We start from the raw sequence: 23,069 nt of genomic DNA on the forward strand, positions 1-23,069 counted from the left end.
AAGTGGAGAGGGCAGTTACTCAGAAATTAATTTTTTTCTTTGCTGGAATCAAATAATTGTATATTTTTATGGATAGTTGAGATACTCCTAGATGCTAATTGACACACCTTACCCCCAAAACCAATCAAAAAAAAAAAAAAAGGCTGAGGTGATTTGATAATGTCATTGCATACAGGCTGATGCTTTCTTCAAAATTATATTATTAGAAGGAAAATTCAGCACTGGAGACCCCAACATGAGAAGGACATGGATCTGTTGGAGCGAGTCCAGAGGAGGGCCACGAAGATGATCAGAGGGCTGCAGCACCTCTCCTATGAAGGCAGGTTGAGAGATTTGGGATTGTTCAGCCCAGAGAAGAGAAGGCTCCAGGCAGACCTTGTAGCTGCCTTCCAGTACCTAAAGGGGCCTACCAGACAGCTGGAGAGGGACTTCTTACAAGGGCATGTAGCGACAGGACAAGGGCGAATGAGTAAACTGAAAGAGGGTAGATTTAATCAGATATTAGGAAGCAACCTGGTCTAGTGGAAGATGCCCCTGCCCATGGCAGGGGGCTCGGAACTAGGTGATCTGTAAGATCCCCTCCATACCAAAGCGTTCTGATTTTTTTTGCTGAACTGTGGATGGTGTTCTAGTCTTCCTCCAAAAAGTACTGTGATCCTTGTCAGTAGCCTATGTCCTGTGCATGTTTTCACAGATGCCTTATGCTATTTAGCAAGGTGATCCTGAGAAGTCTTAGCCCAGCTGTGAAGAGGAGTTAGTAGGTAAGGAGGACTGACACACAGCTGTCATTATCTATGTTACAATTAGAAATCTGTGTCATTGATGATACTCCAGTTCTGTGAGTAAATCTGTAACTAAATGACTGCTCTAAGGGAAGACACTGGCCTCCCTTTTTTTTGTCTGTCTTGTCCTCATTTTCCCATCCCTCCAATGCATCAGACATACGCAGAGAAGCAAATTATTATCCTCTTAGAGAACAGATCCTCTGTCTGGTCTTTGTGATCTCTCCTGGGTCCACTGGAAGTTAGTACCATGCCATACTCTAGAGGCAAAATTAAAGCTTATACACAAAATTCATAACTTTTAGTAGCATTAAGTTGCATTATTATGACTCTATGTTTTCATGGGTTTGCCACACCGATATGTAGCAGGCATACTCCCCCCTTACCCTTTTATTTTTTTTTTTAACATCTCCAAAGAGTTTCCCCAAACAAAAGTATTGGGTAATATCTTTAGGAGCAGGAAATGTGTTTCAGAGAATTACAAAAGGTCTGATATCACTTATTTTCAGAGATAACTGTTGTGAGAGTGCTAATATTTTCTACAACGTATAACTTTGTATAGAGCCTTAGATTTATGATAGAAGTGGAAACATGTTTAAATATTACAGTTGTTTCACTGTTTCATGGAGTTGTGTATGTGCATAACTCATAAGAATTAGCATCCTCTATTTCAACCCTGACTCCACAGTGTGTAATGAACAGGTAAAGCAGTCTGCTTGAATGTTACACAGTGGGTCATTGGTGACCTCAAGTAGTTTGGGACAGAAGAATGGAAAGACTGGTAGTAAGGCTGAATGACAAGGAAGGGCTAACATTTTGGCATACTTCCTATTTTTGCATGAGTCTGCGTGTGGCAGAGCACATCTGGACTCTTAATCACAAGTAACTTACTTGATGTGAACAGAAGGAACGGAGTGACTCTAATGAGAATTTAGCTTTTATGCAGGTCCTAGCTGTGTAAGGGCTGATGTGGGCACAAGGTCAGACTATGCCACAAGATACGTACTCCCATCAGAACCCAAGGTAAGAGGTAGAGGCTTGACCTCACCTTCAGAGGTATGAAAACCTGTCAAGACCCTGTAGGCAGTAGTGGCATTGGCTGCTGTGGGAAGCACCTGCTCACTGGCCATTTTACAAACTGTCTTCTTGGGGCAGTTTGAGTATCAAAAGATGGGGGCTCTAAATCTTCATAGCTTTCATTTTACATTTATCTATTTCCTTTAATTAAAATTTCATCATCAGTATTTCTGTACTAGTGTGTTAGGGCCTAATGCAGCTGTCCCACAACCTGTCCAGCATAGACATGGATCTGACTGGAAGGCTTTAAAGAAAATTCTGATTTCCTGAGCACAAAAACTAATCAAAAGAAAAGATTTTTTTTTGCACCATATGTCAATTTTTCACATCTTTTTTCATATCTAGTTATTTCTGTGTAATTTATGTTGAGGTATCTGATTTTTGCAGGTACAGAATAAGATCTAGGTAAACCTTCCCTTTCATAAACCTGTTTTATTAGTATGAAATAATAATTTTGGTAACTTCCTTTTTCTTTTTTTAATTTTTACAGTGGGTTTGGTAAAATTATATCCTTGAACTTGGTTATTTAACTTATCTAATTTGGGCTCAGATAGTGAAGCAAAACCAGTGTAATTTTGAAATGTCAAGGAGGACGTGTGCAGCTTGTGGAGTTGATAGGTGTGAAAAAGCAGACTTAAAAGATTACTTGCTTTGAAAAATCTGTGATTTGACTTGGCAACAGCAATGAATCTGCTGTAAGGAAAGGGGCAGATTTTAATTTTTTTTTTTCTCCTTGGATTGCTAAGTAGCTTGAATTGCACTCATAGAATATCTCAGATTGGAAGGGACCCATCATCAAGTCCAACCCCTTGCTCCTCACAGGACTACGTAAAACTAACCCATATGACTAAGAGTGTCATCCAGATGCTTCTGGAACTCTTGACATGCTTGGTGCCATGACCACCTCCCCGGGGAGTCTGTTCCAGTGACTGACCACCCTCTTAGTGAAGAACCTTTTCCATTATGTCCAATCAGAACTTCCCCTGACACAGCTTCATAGGCACTCACAACTGCTTTTGCCCTACTTCTGTGTTATCTAAGTAGGAATGTTCTTTCAAACCAACGTGTGCAGGACTTCACATACCATATTTAGAACAGCTGCTGCTCCGTTTAGGCTCGTTTTGATCTGCAATTAGAGGCTATTTAGGAATGTCCTTACAAGGTGAACTTTTGTGTGGCGCTCTTAGGAAACTTTTTGTAAAAGTGTTGTGCTCTTTCTAGACTAGAGTGTTACAGAATTACCTGATAGCGGTACTTTTCTGAGCTGTGTCTAAATGATACTCAGATTCATGTTTACATTTTTAAAGTAGTAATTGGATTTTTTAAAAGTGCCGAACAGCTGCAAGTCTTTTATGGCTCCAATGCCTACTTGCAGCAGAGAACATTTTATGGCAACTAGTGATTGCAACATGTTGCCTAATTTAGTTTCACATCTTTCTTAAGCCTAGACATTCAGTTCAGTTTCATAATATGGTATTAGTAGAAGACTAAATAAAGGAACACTTCAGTTGTGTGCCAAGGAATGCAAATATTCTTGCGGATTTCTCACAACATCTGCAAATCAAAAATATTTTCCCAAGAATTAATATTTAGGCAGTGTAATTTTGCTGAAGGTATTTGTGTGTGTGTGTAAGTCTAAGAACTGTATAAGGGAGTTTAAAAACAGAAGGCTAGACTCTGCTTTGGAGACAAAAGAAGACAAAACACAGAATCCTACATGTTCTGTGACTCCTAGCTGATTTTTTGGGAGGCAGAATGATCCAAAAGAATATATAGAAACCTGAAATATTAAGTGCTAGGGTATTATGTTTGCAGTTTTTATATACTAACCTTCTGTCACCTTCTTCAGTATAAAAATTAGCTTCACATTAGTCTTTTTACAGTATTATTTTAATTGTTTTTCGAGACAAGATAAAGCAAAGATAAATTCAATAAGTCAAGAAAATATTGTCATATAGGGTATTAGGATAATCGGAAAGGAAGCACAGATGCCATATTTAAATCTAGGAGGAAAAAAACCTTATTATTTAAGCCTAAAATACGATACTTGCTTCTGAAATATTGGACTGTTCATGTACAAAGCAATTACTACTTCTTCAGTTTTTCAGTTGGTGAGATGAAACCAACGATAAACTTTGACTTAGTAAAAACTACCACAATAGATACTCTCTAAAACTTGAAGATTCATTCAAGTCCTGACACAGATTCAAAGATGAAATTCCCAAACCTATTAACTCATTAGAAAAATGAAATGGTGGGGCCCTAATATTTGTGTGTGATGTCCCAGCCTTTATTTAGGCAAAATATATTTTGTTAGCATATTTGAAGCAGCATGACTTCTGTTTAGGTTAAAACAGATGCCTAGTATGCCTTTGTATTTCTGATTAATGTGTTCGGAGGTCTGGTTTGCTTTAAACTCTTTGCAAGTAAGCAGGCTGTTGCAACTATGTTAACTCTTGCTACTTGTTTTGTATTACATGAAGTGCAGTGGTTGAAGCTGAAATGTCACCTCTTAACTTTTGACTTTGTTCAGCATTCTCAAGATTAATACATAGAGAAAATGTACAAATAAGCAACTTGTAACTATATTGTTAATTGGTGTTCTGCATTCTTTATGCTAGGCTCTGTTCTGTATGCCAGTACCTAGCACCCACGTGAAGTCAATGAGCATTTGGTTGGATAGGAGTGCAGAACTGGGGTTTCGTAGTCCAGAAGTAATCCTCCAAATTCTTTGTATTTATGCACTAGTCTTTTCAGGAAAATAACACTGAATGAATACATAATGAAATCATGGTTATCTACGGGACTACTTTACAATCAGTGCATGCCCTAAAATGTTGCTTTGTAATGTGTGTTTTATACTACATGTTGGTGTTCAAGTGAGCCTTGTTAGCTATTCGACAGTGACAGACAACAATATTTATAAACCTGTTACAATAAATGCCTTTTTAGTTTAAGAAAATGTGTGGTATGGCATTTGTAAAAGGGGAAAAATAAAAATCTCTGTGAGGCTAAAGAAGTTGCTGCTGCTGCTGCCTTGTGTTAACAACTCCATCCTGTGCCATGGGCTTAAATTTATTACCCTGAGTAATTCCATTTAAGTCAATGAGGCTGGTCACAGGAGCAAATTAACAGATGTGGGGGACTACATATTTTTTTTTCTTTTTCACCATCTGAATAACAGTGAAGCTGTAAATAAATGTAATCATCTGTATTTTAATAAAGTATTAACCCAATTGTCACTTACTATAAGTAAGTAGAATGTAGAGGTTCCTGTGGTAATCTCTGTGCTGTGTTTTTGTAACCTATTGGATGCAACTATCATCACGTTGCCAATGTAACAAATCTGGGTGTTCTTTACTTGCTGGCATTGCTGCCCTGTTGCTTGGCCAGGCAGAGTCACTCCTGAAGCAGTCACAACAGGCTTTTGCAGAAAAGAAGAAAATGAAATTATATTAGAGATTGGCAATAGAGAGGAGGAAGTCCCGTGATACTCAGCAAGCAAAAGCAGCTGTAGAAGTCTCTCCAACAGGGATGCTTCAATTTCTGAGATCTCTCAGGTCTGAGCAGCTGTTTTAGCTCCTTGGTGGTGTACTGCAAAAAGTTGCCTCAAGGCACCAAGAAATGTACTTTTTACACTGTGTGCTCTGTTTGTTTTGTTTGTAGTATTGCTGCCCTGTAGTTGCAGGCTGCAAGAAAGAATGAATCTCATGTGTGTCAGCTACTTGCACACTATCCAAGTGACCATGGTCAATAAAGGCCTTAAATATACTCAGTAGAAGGCCTTATATTATATTCTGTTTGTCTTCTGCCACATGACACTTGACAGGTTGGTAAGCCATTTCGTCACAAACTTGACTGAGGCCAAAATGTTCTTGTTACTTGGATCTCTGTATGTCCAACTCTTGTTCATGGGCTAACCCTGCAAGACAGTGCTCTGGATTTTGTCCTCCCAAGGTCTTCCTGGTGCTGTTTTGCATGCGAGTCCACTGAGTGAACAACTCTGTGTTAATGCTACCGACTGCTTTGCCTTACAACCATGCATTTCGTTCCCCTTGTTAACTGAACAAGAGTCATAGTCTTCTATATGAATCATTCAAGTATAGCACTGCTGATAATGCCATGTACTTTAAGATACTGAACGAAGTTTCTGCAGTAAAGTCAGTCACTGCTATAATCACTGGGTACAACCAGAGCTGGTGTTCCTAAGAGCTGGTCTTCATTTTACCCCTATTTTGCAAATGGCATTTAATTTGGAGTCATCTCATTTTAGCAGTTGATTTGCATAAAGGATTTTCTTTCTTTAGCCCAAAATTCAAATGTATGTGCCAATGACCTCAACAATGACTGAAATTTAAAGATTATGTATTTCTTTCTTTGGTTCTGCTACTGTTGCAACGATAGTAGTTTATGCTGAGTATTTTTCATTCACCTGAAGAGGATATGACTTTGTCATTAAACTGAAGTGAATTAATGAAGTGTGATTAACCTCTACTGGATGTTCACAAATGTTCAGTAACACAGGTTAAAACAAACAAAAAGTGTCTCTAGCAGGTATAGTGAGTTATTTCCTTAATACACAGGCCAGTGCTGACACCTTGTGGCTTCATTACTGAGTTATTTCATAGTTACGTGTAGTTATTTCAGGTATAAATCATTATTAACTTGCTATTGTCAGCGCTGTCTGTTTTCTCTGCTTCATGGCCACCTCAGTACCCAGTATTTTGAGTATTTAGGTATCACATGTAAGGCAGCTTGTACCTTGGGGATGCGTTCATTGCATGTTGAGTAAATAAGAAATAGAGGTGCCTGGGATCTCTGGAAGGAGACTCAAAAAGATTCAGTTCCATGCGCAAAATCATGGGTGCCAGTGTAGCAGCAGACAGAAGTTACAAGCTTCTCTCTTAATAGGGAATACCTTTTCTTATATTTTCCTCTATAGGGGAGAGCACCAAGGACTATTAATACTTGCCATGTGTACTTTTGGGCACATACATGTTTTCTACATTGACACAAAAGCATTCCTTTGCTGTCCTTTTCACCCCTGAAGAATTACTTGCAAAAAGACTGTTGGAGAATTTCTGGTAATATAGGATCCTGAGGTGCACTACTTATCTATGGCCATAAAAATGCCTAAACCACAATGTATTAGTGCAATTTATACCTAAATGGGTATCTAATCTAAAAATCACATAACATTTCAGATCTTAAACAAAACCAGCTGTTAAGGCTGCAGTCACTGTTTGGTATCTGTTGTGGAATTCAGTTTTCATAGCTTGAGGTATGTCTTGTGAATATCATACATCCTCTCTCAGCTGTCACCTCAGAGATTGTTTTCTAATGTTTATGGCTGTGTCCCTGTTCTTAAGTGTTTGTGTTGTAGTAAGACATGAGTTAGAAATCTTTATTTTATTGCATCGTGGTTTTGTTGTTTGTGGTTTGGGTATTTTTTAATTTTATTTCTATAACAGAAATAAGTTTAGTTGCTTATAATGAATAGTGGAACAGAAATGGAAAGGAAATGTTTCCTAGAGGAGGGAACAAATCCTCAGCTTATGTAAATCAGTATTTATAGCTTCACTCAAGTCAAAGAGGTGATATTAATTTCTGTTCCTGAAGAACATGACTGCCAGAGCCTGTTAAAAAAAAAAAATCAAAGGAATAAAGATGTGCCTATGAAGACTAGATTTGCCAGCATCTCTGTTTACCTAACAGAAGGATTCGTGCTCCCAACTCCACTCCCCCCACCCCCCCCGCCACCCATGTAAATCTTAATTGACACCTGCTAATTGAACTTTAATGCAACAAATGTATTATAATGAGCCATTAGAGTATCTTTTTGGCATGCTTCCTCTGCTGTGCAGGAGCTGAAGGAAAAAAAGTTTCAGGTAGCAACGAATACTTCTACCTATTTCAACACCCCGCCAGGAGGCAGATCTGTCTGACCGAAGAGCAGTGAGTGACAGTATTGTTTTAAGGTGTAATAGAAGCTTCTCATATGGAAAACTGCTTGTAATGGCTCACGACTGTCCGGATCAAACGAGGTACCTGTGGGTCTATAAATACCTCTGCTGCATGAAATTAAAGCCCTTTGTCGAACCTACATGTGATCTATTCAGCAAAGGAAAACAAGGAGCTGCAGCAGCCAGGAGGGACCTTCAAAAGCACGGCAGGGAAGGCTTTGCAGCGTGGACAAGTCGGGACTGCAGTTCAAAAGCTCTAGGAAACCCGCTGGGCCCAGCCCCACCTACAGCTGTAGGGTGGAAAAGAGTTACCGGAAGAGTGTGGAAAAACCTTTACCTTTTCTGCTTGGGATGGTGATAGGGATAGGTTTCACCTATAGATTGTTTTCTTTCTGTTGTTTTGTTTAAAAGCTGGGCTATGAACAGCTGTATTCCCACTTTACAAGTTTAAAATGTGTGTCCAGGTAATTTCAGCTTTAGACATCTGCATTGTGCAAGAAATGCTCCACCAAAATCCTGGTGGACAGACATCTACCATGAAATTACATAAATCCTAAAGAATAACCACCCCCCCCAAAACAACAAAACCAAAAATCAAATTTCCATATCTATATACTTTTTACATGCAACCTCTGTAATAAGTTGTAGAAGCTATGTTGCAACTCTTGTTCAGAAGAGAGGGAAAGATGCCAGTGCTGGGGGCTTTACGGTAGCGTTGCCAGTAACTTTAGTCCCTGCTGAAGGGTTGCATTAGGTGTGAAAGAAAACTGTTTGAGCAGCACAGTGCCAGCACTGAGCTAGTTCAAACGTCATGGATTCCAGCCCTCACAAAATTTGCTCAGGCCAAGCATGTTTATTTATAGGGGCATTTAGACCACCTGTAAAATGTTAGCTGTCACCCTCCTGCGTGGATACAGGGGTCTGGTGTATGCCAGATGCAGGAAATTAGCTCCTCTCTAGAACATTTGCAAAAAAAAAATAATAAAAAAATATGCAAAATAATGTCACAAACATCAGGTCTAAATAACCAGGCAGAACAACTACAGTGGGGCTAATTCCCAGTAAAAGCGCAGAGGTTTCCTTGTTAAATAATTTGATGCCAGAACGTGTTCAGACAAGGCAAAATTCTCCAGCTGGTCTAACCAGCCCTGCTCTCCCCCTTGCGATGACACTGCAGATTTCCGGGTATTTTCTGCTTCCAGAGACTAAAGCAGCAGTGGGAGCGGGAGCGCTTAACGGAGCCGAGACAGGGCTGTGCCGCCGGGATGGGGACCAGGACGCGAAACGAGCTACTGAGCTCCCCAAGGGCCAGCCCTCGGCCGGCGCCTTCAGCGAGGGTAACGCGGGCGCCGGAAGCCTCGGCCCGCGCTCGGCGGTGCCGGCAGCGGCGGGGGCGGGATAACGGAGTGCCGGGACAGCCCCCCGCCGCCCCGGCAGGCCCCACCGCCGTGCGGGGGGCGCGGCCGCCGGCACTCCCTGCGCAGAACTACATTTCCCAGAACGCTTCGCCACCGGCGCCTCCCCTTCCCTGCCGGGCTGGGCGCACGCCCGTGCCCGGAGCCCTGGCGGCGGCACTACAGTCCCCGGCAGCCCCGGCCACCTCCGCGCCCTCGCCCGTGGCGGCGGCGGCAGCTGCGCGTCGCTCCCTGGCAGCGGCGTCCGGAGCCGCGGCCGGCGCTGCGCGGGAGGGAGCGGGCGCCATGGCTGACAGCGGAGAGCCCCCGGCGGCTCCGGCCGCCGTCCCTCCGGGCTCGCCGGAGCAGAAGCGGCGGCCGGGCGGCTCCCCCAGCGCGGGTGCCGCCGGGGCGGAGGGCGCGGCGGCGGCCATGCCGCGGCTGCCGGTGGGCGGCCCGGGCGGGGCGGCGGGAATGTCGCTGCCGCGGCTGGAGAAGCCGATCAAGCAGGCCTTCTACAACACCGGGGCGCTGCTCTTCGCGGGGCTCTGCTGCGGCGCCGCCGTCCTGGTCTACTTCATCCTGGAGGCCTTCCTGCGGCCGCTGCTCTGGGCCGTGCTCTGCGGCACCTTCCTGCACCCCTTCAAGAGCTCCCTGACGGCGCTGGGCCGCCGCTGGCTCGGCCGCCTGCACCGTTCCCGCACGCCCGTCCTGCTGGCCGCCCTCCTCCTCCCCATCTGCTTCGCCAACTACGGGGTGGAAGCGCTGGGCGAGCAGGTGCTGCGGCGGCGGCGGCTCCTGCTGCTGCTGGGCGCCGGCGGGCCCCTGCTCTACGGGCTGTACTGCCTGGGCAGCTCCCTGGGCGTGCAGGTGCTGCTGGCCCAAGCCGCCCGCCTCATCTGCCAGGGGCTGGACTACTTCAGCAGCCAGTGGGTGAGTGCCCGCCTCGGGCGGGAAGGGGCTTCGGCGGCGGCCGGGCTCCTCTGGGGGGGCGGTGGTGGGCGCCACTTTCCCCCTCCCCGCCCCGGGGGTAGGGGGCCCGCCGGGCCGGGGCGCGATGTGCCCCCGGCCTCCCTCCTGCTCTGGCGGGCCGCGGCACCCGCCCTCCGCCTGCCCGCCCGGCGGCCCGTGGCTGCTCTGGGGGCCGGCGCCGCGGGCCGCCATCTCACTTGTTGCGCGGCGGGGTTGGGAGGGGGGGCTGCCTGGGCGGGAAGGTGGCGGACCCGGAGGTGAGGCGGCTGTTTGAAGTCACCGCCGCGCCTTTTCGTTATTTTTTAGAAACTTGTATTTTATTGCGCTGCAGAAGGCAGAAACTCCCCTGGCAGCACGTGGGTGCGACTTGGGGCGCGGGGGCGCACAGCCCCGGGGCGGGCACGGGGGTACCGGGGCACAGCCGACCTGCGCTGTGGAAACCGGGTGTGAAGTAACTTGGGGAAAAGCTCCTGTGCTGTAACCCGGGGCGCGGGGAAGTGTCCTTTGTCATCACGTGGGTGCAGCTGGAGCAGAAGCCTTGCCTCGGTCGCTGTGTCCCGTCCAGTTCAGTCCTGCGCGGTGCTGGGGTGCTGTGAAGCCTGAGGTAATTCAGGTGAGGTGCTGAGCAAGCACCGACTCCTGTGGAGGTGTGAAATGTGTAGTAAGTGTTGTGAAGTAGCAGCTCAGCTCCGCGAGTAGTTAACTTGGGGGGGGGATGGCACCTTAAGGCTTGTCTCTCAGTGTATTTTTTTTTTCTTTTTAATGTATCAAACGATGCAAACAGTTTGAACGTTGAAAAGTGAAGCTGTTTAATTTAGCGATGTTATTTAAGGTAATAAAGATTCTGGCAGACTACACTCCCCGGTTGTTGTCTTCAGTAGGTAAACTAGTTAAAACCTCCGGCAGAACTCATTTTCACTTCGTTATGTAGTGGGTTTTGCACTTTTAATTATATCTTAAGTAAATGGATATGTGAAAGCACAGAAGGAACAGTAAGTTGTACTTTTATTAAATACTGATGCACAATAGGCATGCTCAAATTGCCTGGTGTCAAGGATTTGTTATTTTTTTTAAGCTGCTCTAGTTTTTTAAACAAACAAAACGATGCCTCCCCCTTGAGTGGAGAATGACATACACATTTGGTTTAGTGGTTTTATATGTGGAGATAAAACTGAAGAACTACCTAAAACTGATTTTATGTGGACAAGAGAGAGAAACTGTCAAGAAAAGTCGCCCAACAAACTAACAAGCTTGTGCAGGCTTCTGATTTTGAATTACACATGTTCTTTGAATATAGTTTTATTCCCTTAGTGGAGCTGGTGCATGCTGGTATCTCAAACAAAACTTTGGAGGTGTGTACCAGAAGCAAGAGCTTTCCTGAATGCTCTGACAAAGGACACTTTGAGCTTTTTCTAGTATAAATAGGATGGAGTGGAGAATGTGTTTTGTCACTCGAAGGTAAACATTGGAAGAAGAGATTTTCTTGGCTATCTATTCTGAGATGTCATATGCTGGAAAGTGTCAGGGGAGATCTGTTTCTGGTGTGTTTTGTCTTCAGAAGTATAATTAAGACTGAGTAGACAGACAGAGACATGCTCTCTGTTTTTATGAAGAGGCAAGATACAACCCAACCATCTTTACCTTCAGCTGAGAGGTACAAGAATCTAAGCATGGCTTGATACTGGTGGGAAGATTTGATTAGTTGTCATAAAGTTTACTTTCCTTTGCATTGGCCTGTTTTATTTTTAACAGATCAGCAATATTACTACACTAACTGACTTGGCTAAGTCCAGGCCTTTATTCAAACTTTGTTAATTAAGCTATGCTTACATGGGGTGAGTATATGGGTACTAAAGGAAGCTGCACTGATTTAACCTCGTAACTATGGTTGTAATGCACTGGTCTATGTGCACGCTCAGTGCAGTTTCGGTTAGCAGTGCCTGATACTTCTGTTTTGCACTAATGTTTCTGATGTGATACTTGTGTTCATTGAAGTGCTGTAAGATTTTAACTGGGCAAAAGGTAGTAAGCTCCCAGAACTCTTCAGACCTGAGTTCCTTGGGAAGATTTTGGGTTTGTGTCAAACTGACCACAGATGTCCTTAAGCAAACCAGTTACAGTAGTTTTTTAAGGAAGCTGCCGGTGTCTCTTTCTGGGGTGCTAGATGAGAAAGAAACTGGACTTCCCTTTGTAAATAACCTTAACCTAGTCCAGTTTTTTTGAATGTTGCTGTTAATTAATATTTATTATCTCAGACCTGTAGCAGGATAGTTTAATTTTCTTCGTGCTGTTGAGCCTCGAGGTGGACCCATTAGTAGTATCTGGTTTAACCTCGGTTAAGCATTTTAAGCCCTTTAATTGCCATATTATATTGCAGGACTCTGTTTTCATGCATAAGTTCTGTTGTTAGTTGCACAGGAATTTTGGTTGTCACAAGTCAGTTTGCTCCATTGTACTTCTCTGGGATGTGAATCCTTCACGGTTTCTTCTGTATCTTATCTTGCATGAAGATTATAACTATTTTTGTTTGTAGATACTCTATGTGATATGCAGAAGTAATGGTAATTCCATTTTTTGCACTGTTTCTTTTAGCAGCCCACTAAGCCAATCTAGATTTCTGTGTTTCAAAATACTTTAATATGCAGTAATGTTATTAATATAAGTAGATTTTCCCCTTAGCAAGAAATATTTTTTTGCCAAGAATACGATATAGAATTTACTAAAAGCATGAAAAAGACAAGCAAGCATGGTTTGTTTTAAGTGTGAGACTAGTATCTGACTAGCATAGTGCAGTTGTTTGTGGTAAGTTTAATCTTTTGAGCTATGAATGTCTGTGCTCCAGGTACCAGTGAGCCTGCCTTGGGCTGCAGAGGTGTACAATGTATTTGTTCTTGTTTGGAACTTTGCCCCACCTGGATGGCACTGCTGCTTACAGAGGGGAAAAACATGCACAGTTGTCATTTCCCTTTCTCATTCCTTCTGCTGTATGAGAGAAGTGAGAAGATGCCTATCATTAGAATTTGACTGAGAACAACTATGAGGTTTTTGGGTACCAATTTGGTGTTCTCTAACTAAAGGTATTTTTATGGTATCTACTAGGCCATGAAACAGACAGACATTCTTTTAAGTTCCAGAAAGAAATGTTCTCAAAATACAGCAATTGCATGTGATAATGACATGGTAAACTGTTATCTTGGCACCAGTGTGTTACTGAGCTTTCTTGTACTGTTGTCTTCAAATCTAGGAAAGCCATTCATGGTGTTGATGAATTAAGGTTTGGAAATAGCTATATTCCTGTCTGTGGTTCTTCAGTCACACCTGCAGTTTAGGAACTGGGAATCCTAGCTACCTCCATGATAGGACCGTTTGATAGGTGATTGCAAAACACTGCATTGAAGAAAAACTTCAAGATCTTAAGCTATTCTACAAGCATCTCGTTCCCACGGTCTCCTTTTCTTTCCCTTTCTGCTTTACAGTTCTTGCAATATCTTTGAAGAAACTTGCTCAAGAAATGTAGTATGCTTCTGGGCCTTAAAGCTAGGAGCTGGTTATAAATTCTAGATGAGTTCCTTGCTCTGATTCCGACCTTCTCTAGGGTTGTTTTAGAAGTCTTACGTAGAGGACATGCACTCTACATGAACTTCACAGATAATAGGGAAGGTGAACATTTTTCTGTATATTTTTTTTTTTTGTAGGAAGGGAGAGTTTATCTCATAGCAGGCATAATATACCCTTACATGTTTATCTGCTCTGACAATTTCAATGTGGTTACACTTGCAGTTAGCATACCTTCTGAAGACTAAACTTGGACTGTCTTGTCATCCTAGTTTTATAGGAGGTATGCTTGTATCTGGTGCCGTATCTAAGGTACAGGAAACTCTTCTGCTTTATTGCAAGAGTTCCATTTAGCCTGATGTTTTACACTTAGAGTACTATACAGGAAATGCCAGCTGTATTGGTTGTATTTTCTTTTTTTATTTTTGGTAGGGTTCACATGCTCATATTTATTTAGAAAATGGTTAGTTTGTAGATCCTGGCAGGTGACATAAATTACACAGCTGCTTTACATTGACTCTGAAGTTCATTTTAGTAAATTAAATATGATATAATTGGCAGAATTATCTGGAGTGAACTTGGTTATGGGGCTGTCAAAATCTTTTTCTGCTGGCCAGTCTTTCTTCCTTGGTTTGTCACAGCTATTGGTCAGGATCAGAACTATGTACTCATATGTGTGTGTCAGTCTGTTTTTGTATTTCTAACTGTGCTAGGTACAACTCATGTTCTAGCGGTTAGCATGCAATTAGAGGACCTAATCAATCTTTTTCTCACTGCGGTGCTGGGCAAATCTGGAAACACCATTTGCTGTGACCACTGCATTGGAATATGGTCAAAGTAGGTGTTTGTTTTGGCTAGTGGACTGTCTGCTCCCTGTCAGGGAAGCTATCAAAGACATCAGTCAGGGAACCCTCCATCTGTGTTGGCACTAGATGTCAGCAGTCCCTAAACTAACCCTTGCAGACTGAAATTCTCAAACGTGCTCCTTGGCAAATGTTTTGGGTCACAGGCTCCAAGATGCTTGTCTTCCACAGTGCTATTGAATATCACCCGTGGAGGCAAAAAAGCATCTACATTTTGTCAAGTTCACCTGATGGGGCAATTTCCCTTCTAGCAAAGGAAGGGGGTAAGCTTGACTATAATATTGGATTAACTATAAATGATAAAAACACAGTTCTGATTTTTGAGGTGTATATAATTTCTATTTTTTGAGTGTTTCAGGTAGGTCCCCCCAGCTTAGAGCAGGCTTGCTCTGTAATAAGAAATTTAGGTTCCTAAATCTATCCAGCTTAAAAAAACCCACCAAAAAACAACCACCTGAAAAAGCCCTTAAGTATTCTTTCTGCTGATTATAGTAATCCTTTCATTATTTGGTCTTATAGCTTATAAATCATACAGCCATGTACTGATTGTAAACACCTCTTACCAAAACCACAGGTTTTGGTTTAGAGATAAACTGTGTAGAGACCACATGTGGCCTATTTAAAAACATGATGGGGAGGGGCAGGGAAAGACTGAGTTGATAGTAGGGTTTTTTTCTGCTTTTGTTTTTCCCTTCCACACCCACCTTCAGTTTTGGGAGAATCTGCTGTGTGATGTGTTCTTGAAAAGGCTTAGGAGCTTGTTTAGATTTATACACAGGAACTGCAGCCTCAGGCATTAAGCTGATTCTAGCCTTGAGCCTAATGATCTATACTACATTATGTTAATTATTTTTTGGTATTTAAATTTTTGAACACAGTGATACTACATTTTCTACGACCTCTGAAAGGAATGATTGTTACGGAACTGTCCAGCAAAATTTGAACTGTGTTCTGTATAATAAAGCGAGAAGGTAAAGAAGTTCCGTTGTTTGAGGAACCATCTCTTAAGAAAGTGTCATCATGAAGCATGTCAGAGGAGTGGTACTCTGTCTGCAGGGAGAGAATTTTATGTGCTTTGAAAAGCCTGTTTCCACAAGTGAATCTTGTCTCAATAGCATTTTTATTAACGGAGTTTCTCATAAATAACTTGTATTAAGACAGGAAAAGTGAACTGAAGAAGAACCATTTTCAACATCTATAGCTGCAGTCTTCTGGGTATCTTAGATGTAATAGATTTCCTTTAATTCACAGTGTAGGAAATGTTTCAGGGCACATCAAAAATACTTTTAACCTGTGTATGGCAGTATTGATTTTCGATGATCAGTTCCCCTCTGCCCCAAGTTTCTAGTTATAGGCTCATACTTTTGTCCCTTCAAAAAGGGGTGGTCTCAGTAAACACTAGGTTTCTGTTTGACATGGTTTAGCAGTCTGCGTGTGTTAATGCCAGGAATACCTACATGGATATGTTTCACATGGTTTAGCAGTCTGCGTGTGTTAATGCCAGGCATACCTACATGGATATGTTTCACAGTTGGGGGTTCTAGAAGAAACAGAAAGGTATGCTGTTCTAGTCGTTTGGACTTAGGAGAAGGAATAACCCAGTCTTGTCAGGTTTATCCTTTACTTGTGTTCACTTAGAAAAAAAAAAATCAGGATGTCATTTACCAGCTTAGGTAAATGACAGCCCCCTTAATGCGGGGAAGAGGTGGTTGAGTTTGCTCTGAGGTGGGCATTAGTGTTGTAGGTGTGATCAGTTGGGTTTGTTTTTTTTCCTGGTTTTCTATCTGTTTGGCAAAGACTGTCTCCATGCTAAATGAAAGGCAATTACACTTTCTTCATTCTGCAAAACTCTGCACATCACAGGATATTTCCTCTTGTGTAATAAGGAATATACAGTAAAGCCACATGGAATTAATTTTGGTTCTGAAAACTGGAATCAGAATGACATTTTTGTAAGTCCTCGCCTGTCCCTTTATTGTCTTTTTTTATTGTTTAGAAAACTTTTTCAAATGAACAGACAGATAAGGAAAACACTCTGATGTTCACAATGGCAAGCACAGTTTGGCTTTTATTGATGCGTTTAATGCCTTGTGTCACTTCATTTTTCAAGTCCAACACTGCTCTGCTGAACTTCTGCCATGGGTTTGTTTTCCTTCGCCAGCCTGCATCACCACTGAGGAGAAAGAGGTAGAAATAATGAACGACTGTCTTCACGTCTTCAACCAGCTTCACTCAGTGCAGCACTGTTTTAAAAATTTGAGAAAGTGGCATGTGAATGTTTGGTCAATGTTTTTAAGGTTTTTCATTAGTTTTTCTTACAATAGAAAATCTCTATTTCCAAATGAAAACTTTATTTTTACGTGTTAAAGGGAAATGGTAAAATAAGACTTTTTATTCAAACCCTGAAACAAACTGGAAAATAGGAAATGGAATTGAATACATAGTTTTGTCAAACAGTTTTAAATCTGAATTAAAAAAAACCCAAACAGCACAACAAACCAAACCATAAAAAACTTTGCTGTATGATTTCCAAGTGGGAAGGAGGAGCCTGGAAAAAAAGACTTTAAAATGGCAAAGGGAGAAGTTAGAGCTACAACTAGAAAATGAAAGATTTGAAACAATACCATTTGGTAGGTCTTGACTTGTTAAAAACTGAAGCTTTTGGAAGGTTGTCAGGGCACATATCGAAAGAAGCTGTTGGTTATTCTACTCAGTCTTCCCTGTTATGTTTACCGTGGAGTGGTTTACATGAAGCAGGTAGGAAATGTGTTTGCTGCTGGCTGTTGAGTTGTTGGGGCAATATTCCATTGAAGGCTGGGTTGTTTGGAAGCTTTGCTACCAGTGAAGAGCTGTTCTTGCTTACCCCATTTGTGACATATGCTTCAGTTGCCTTGTTGGTGCCCATCTTACCTGTGTGAGCTGGTTTAGCTGTAACTGAATTAGATCTTAAACTCTTGTTTAGTTTTTTTCATTTGCTTTTTTTCTGGATAGTTTTTTTATCAATGTAGGGAGCTTGAGCTAGCTCCGTGAATGTTGGAGCTGGTGTGCAGCAGATGTGGGACTGTCTGACTGGCGGTGGAAGGGAATGAACTGCCACTTCCAGTAGCAGTGAGCTGTTAAATGAGCTCATCTGTAAAACCTCTCCTGTAGAGATTAACTTGCTGATAGGAGAAAAAAAAAAGGGAGTGAACTGTGTAAATAAAGAATTCCATCCTTCAGTATAAATCAATATAAATGTTGCAAAGAGCTGAGTAGTAAGAAAGAGTTCATTCTTAAGAAATGATGCCAAAGCCAAAACAAGTGTCACAGATTTTCAAATTCTCTCAACTTGCAACTGGAACTGGAAACAAACTTTCAGTAACGTTGGTGATACAGTCATGCTGATAAATCCTACACTTTCCAACACTGAAATTTAAAAGAAAAATCAAAATGCTGCATACTTCTGTGGTGTAATTTTGCCTTCAATTGGCAATTTAAAGAGAACTGAAACCCTTCAGACTTACCTTGATGTGTCTAAATCTGGCATTTTAAATTTACCACTGTAACCCAAAAGTGGATGCTGAAATCAAAGAAGTTATACTGTAGTTACAGCTATGTATAAAGGAAAGCAGGCAATTTTTCTTTATCTGTCTAAAGGCGAGACAACATTTTGTTCAGTTTGTGAGGGATGCTACGAAGTGCAAAGGAGATGTGAGAAATAGGCAATTTGGTTTAGCATGGAATTTGTATCCACTCTAGTTTCAGTGCAGTAATTACAGTAGCTTAATTTTAATAAAAGTAGGCAGTATCTTTTATTCTTTATTTCCATTATGTCAGTTGTTGAGATGGACATGTGATAGTAAAGAGGCCATTAATATTCTTACACTCTAGTGTAGCTAAAGCCTTTGGAGACCATTCAGAAGAACAGTGGGAAAGGTTATATAACATCCTTCTAAAGAGTTAAGGAGGAAAAAAAAAAGTAGGCTGTTGCCAAGTTAGTATGGGATGAAATCCTAGTCCATGTCAATTTAAGTTAATTTGCTTTGTCAGTTGCTTTCAGCTACGAATTGTTGGAAGTAGGCTACCCAGGTTCCTCTACAGTGTATTTCTTGCAGTATAGGGAAGTGCTTGGCCATAACATTAACTGATAAAGAACTAGTTTCTCCGTGGTGTCACTGAAATTATACCTCTTGCACCAGCCAGTTAACTATATATGTTTTTTACAGGGCTTTGGGATTGTTATTGCTTGATCTCCAAAGCAAGATGTCTTGTTTATTTTAAAATAATCTGTTTCTCACTATTCAGTAGAAATAAGAAATATTGGGTCATTTGCTAAGCTTTCAGAAATGAGAGTTGATGAATTATTGTAACTTACAACACAGAAATTTATTGAATACCTAAACCCTCAAATGCTAGCTTTTAGTTCAGCTATATGCATGGCTAAAAGTAGTGCAGCATGTTTCACTTTGTTGGCTGTTAAATGTAGGCTTATGCTCTATTATTATGCTTTTCTGGTGTAATTTTAATCAGAAAGTTTAATTTATTTGATTTACTGAGTCTCCTATTAGAAATTTATTAAATTTAAAAGCTAAAGAGAAAAATTGGCTTGATGCTGGAAAATTTATCATGGAATGATGTTGTGTGGCTGACATTAGGGAGTTAGGATTGCATTTTCATGCTGAGTTCTCTCTTGCAATTACAGTTGTGCTGTAATATGCCTTGTGAGTGAATTTGTTACGAGCCTGTGCTTTTAAAGGAGTGCTGCTGTGCATGTCAGTTCACAACTTAATTTTTTTTTTTTAGTCTTATTGTCTAAGGGTTGTGTTAGTTCTAGACGTTTGTCTCAAGTCCACATTTGGCCACAAGCATTATCCAGCTCCGTTGATGCAAAACTAGAGATAGCAGTGGGAAGTTGGGCTGATCAGCTTTGATGAGAGAGATTAGTATGAAAAGGGTGTAAGTTTTTTCACATTTAAGTGATTTTTAAATTACGTTTTGTGTATGTGTATGAGTGTTCCCTCTGAAGTTATCACTGCTTTGCTGCTGCATTCAGTACAATTAAGATTACCTTTGCACCAATTGGGTGCATGGGAGATGTCGCACAAACTTGCTTTTTAGAGGGACTGTTGCCTCCTCAGTGTGAGTCATATAATGTGCAAAGTAAAGAGGTGAAAGCTCTTCTGGTGTATTCTGTTTAACTACTTGTGCTATGTCTCTGCCACTACATTACTGCTTCTTACAGTGACGTCTGATTCGGCAAATGCTGTTAATAGAGGTTCTGTTTAAACTTCATTGGGATTTATGGATTTGTAAGTGTAAACTTGAAAGTGTCCTTAACTGGTTATGGATAGAGAATGTTTGTTGAATTTGGTTGGTGTTTTTTTTTTTTTTTGTTAAGGATGGAACACTGAGTTTCTATTTTCACAGGTTTTCATACCTCTTCTATTTCACATCTTCTGCTGAGTAGCAGCTTTTGACCTCCTGTTGCCACTTCTGGTTTCTGCTTTCTTCTTTTCAGCATTTTCAAGCTCAAATTCTTCGTCTCAAGATTCTTAATTGGAATTCTGTATTGTGATTTATCTGATGATAAATCTGAGTTATTGAAAGCAGTTAGAAGCAGCAAAACCAGTATGATCACATCTGTCTCTTGATACATTGTCACAGACATTTTTCTGTCTAGTGTTTTTAGTTAAATATTTGATTAAATTTCATGTCACAAGTCATTAAAAGACATGACTGGTTTGTGGACCAACACTGCTCAGAAACAGCAGTTCTTGTTGTGCTTCTGAATGGCTATCTGTGGCTTAAAACCCCCTTTGTCTCTTTGGACTGGAACACAGGAGCTGGCAAGCTGCTCTGTGCTGGAGTGAGCGGTGCTCTGCTGGCTCTGTCTCCGTGTGGCCCTGTTGGTGGTGCTGGTGGCCCTGTTTCATTTAGTTTCTCACCTTTCAGTGGTAGTTCCAGAATAATTGCTTGGTCTCAGGTGCAAAACCATCTTCCTTCAGGGTTTGTGTCCAGGAAAGCTTGTATACCCCCTGACATTAGAACCATACTGAAGGCAGGCCAAAGGCGTGTCTAGCCTGCCCTTATGCTTTGCACAAACTTTACATTTCTCTTACATGGAGCAAACCCTCATGTAATTAATTGGCAGTTCTGAAATGCAGGCTTCTTGAAGAATTAGAACCAGAAGTCAGGTTCTAACTTCAGTTCTCTCGCCACGGCAGTTGGGGGTGTGTGTGTGTATATACACACATATCAAAATACAGTTCTATTGTGCTCGTGTATGTATACATACCTGTGCGTATCTTTTTCTTAAAGATATGGACGCTGGTTGTTGGTTACCTGCTGATGGTTTCATTCAAGTGGAATATAAGCACTGAACGTTACTTAAAAGCAATCTCAGTCCCTGTCTGGATTATGCTGCTCTTTCACTTGGGTGAGTAACAAGGAGTTACTATTGTAATGCATCCACTGGGATTCTGTTGTCTTGCAAACAAAGCTAGTGGCTTACACTTCTGCTAAATCTTTATAATGGAGTCTTAGCTGGGGTGCATGCTGTTTTCTCTGCTCAGTAATTCTGGCTACATGTGTCCTGCAGGGACTGCTGGAGTAGGGAATGGGAAGGCATCAAGATGCTGAGCAACATGTGTCTTCAACTCCTCCTGCACAGTTTGTACTTCCCCATGGTTTTCCCTTCTTTGGCTGACAGACCTGGTACTTACTCCCTGACAGTGAAGGAGGGCTGGGGTCACATGTTTCATTTTCTGTTGTTAAAATTGTTTTCTTGTGTCAGCATAGTCTGAAGTTGCTGAAGTTAGGAATGGTAACAACTTGGTTTATTCACCGAGAAGCTTGTTCACCTGTATTTTCTATTCTTTTCTGTCAATGTGGAAAACTTGTTTGCTTTATGATGTATTTTAGTTTCTGTCCAGATTGTTCTTTGTTGATGTGGTGTCTTTCTTGGTTTTGCTAAATGTAGAGTTTATTAATGGCATAATTTTTCTCATAAAAAGCACAAACCCTTGGATCTTTCAGCTTCTGTGGCAGGTTCCTGGAGAATTCCTGTGTTTCTGGTTATAGTTGTTCTGATGACTGTAGGCATGTTGCATGAACAGCAGAATGGAAAGGAGTCTTCTGGTAAGGAGAAAGTCACTATTTCTTTTATTGTTGGAGGCAAAAGTTCTTTTAAGTCACATGAAAGAATCTGGATTGTTTTAATGTAAATTCAACGTCATATGGATTGCAAGAATTTGAAACTAACAGACTAAAAATCTTACCGTTTACTCATGCTGCAATGAATCTTTTAATTCGTTACAGAAAATCATTGGTATGGATGTTTCCTTTTCATAGCAAAGGAGCAACTCTAATGATCAAGCCTGATTACTTAAGTTTGCAGAATCCTACATGTAGTTTCAAGCATAAAGAAAGCCCAGGAAATTTGGAATCGGAGGCTAATTTTGAAAGAGATGAGCAATATGGGTTTGGTAGCTCCTGTAGTATTAAGTATGAGAGAAGCTTGAGACAATTGCGTTCAGCAAGTTTCTTATAGCCACTCATTTGTTTTTAAAATACCAGTTTCTTAAAACTATGTTTTGTGTTCAGGCCAAGCAAAATTGGGTTTTCCTGTTGTGAGTCAATTTTGCATGAAAGCAAATGTCAGGTGTTGCCTTCTAGTATCAGCTATATGATTATTTTGGGGAAACTTTTTTCCTGTCTTACTGTTTTCTTGGAAGTTGTAATAAACTTGGTTAGTAAAATTTGAGTATCTGATACAGAGATTTTTAGGTTAATCAGACTGCCAGCAATTCTGAATGGCTTGGAAGCAGTTCATTAGCAAGGATAGTGCTAAGCAAATAACTGGTTTTGTATTTTGGCTCCATGTGTATTGTAATATTAAAATTAATGGCACTCATTCCGGATTGACCATATTGAATATATATAATGCATACTAAAAACAAAGTGTCTACCCATATAATTTCTGTTGGTTCACTGCTTTTGTGGACATCAAGCAACAAATAAAACATTTTAAGATTAAGCTTTTCTTTATTTACATACACATATATATTTTACAGGGGCAGAGCTTCCTGGTCAGATGATTTCCATTGCTGCTTCAACAATTGCCATGGCAATTTCAATGACAGAAGATGAATCCAATAATGAACATTCCTCACAACCCTCAGGTGACTGAACACTCTGTAAGAAACATTTGAATTTGCTCTAAAGGCATGACATTGGAGGGAATGAAGAAAAAATTTAAAATAGTCCCCATCCTCTTCATTCTGTCCAAAATAGCACATTTACACTTGCTTTGTGAAACAAGTTTTTTAAAATGTTAATAAGGAGATAATATAAAAGCTCTCTTGCAAATGATAGTTTACGTGGCTGTGTCTACATTTAGAAGGCCTGACTAGAAGGATTTATTATGGTGGTGGTGTCTTTTGGTTGTTTTTTTTGTGGGTGGTTTTTTGTGGTGTTTTTTGTGGT

At 41.2% G+C, this 23,069-nt stretch overlaps 1 protein-coding gene across 3 annotated transcripts in view; it reads left to right on the forward strand.

Moving 5' to 3' along the window:
- Positions 1 to 9,359: 9,359 nt before the first annotated feature.
- The window catches only part of TMEM245 (transmembrane protein 245), an 87,285-nt gene continuing 73,575 nt past the window's right edge, over positions 9,360 to 23,069 (forward strand). For 2 of the 3 annotated variants that reach the window (XR_008820681.1, XM_056331102.1), the window contains exons 1-4: positions 9,360 to 10,149; positions 20,904 to 21,021; positions 21,621 to 21,722; positions 22,658 to 22,765. Coding sequence is in view for 2 of the 3 variants with exons in the window: in XM_056331102.1 (XP_056187077.1) it covers positions 9,523 to 10,149; positions 20,904 to 21,021; positions 21,621 to 21,722; positions 22,658 to 22,765 (955 nt within the window). In the remaining variant the exon portion in view is untranslated. The remainder of the gene's footprint in view (positions 10,150 to 20,903; positions 21,022 to 21,620; positions 21,723 to 22,657; positions 22,766 to 23,069) is intronic. The other variant, XM_056331101.1, reaches the window with a different exon arrangement.

This window comes from Falco biarmicus, chromosome 3 (genome assembly GCF_023638135.1).
Source record: "Falco biarmicus isolate bFalBia1 chromosome 3, bFalBia1.pri, whole genome shotgun sequence".
Lineage (NCBI taxonomy): Eukaryota > Metazoa > Chordata > Aves > Falconiformes > Falconidae > Falco > Falco biarmicus.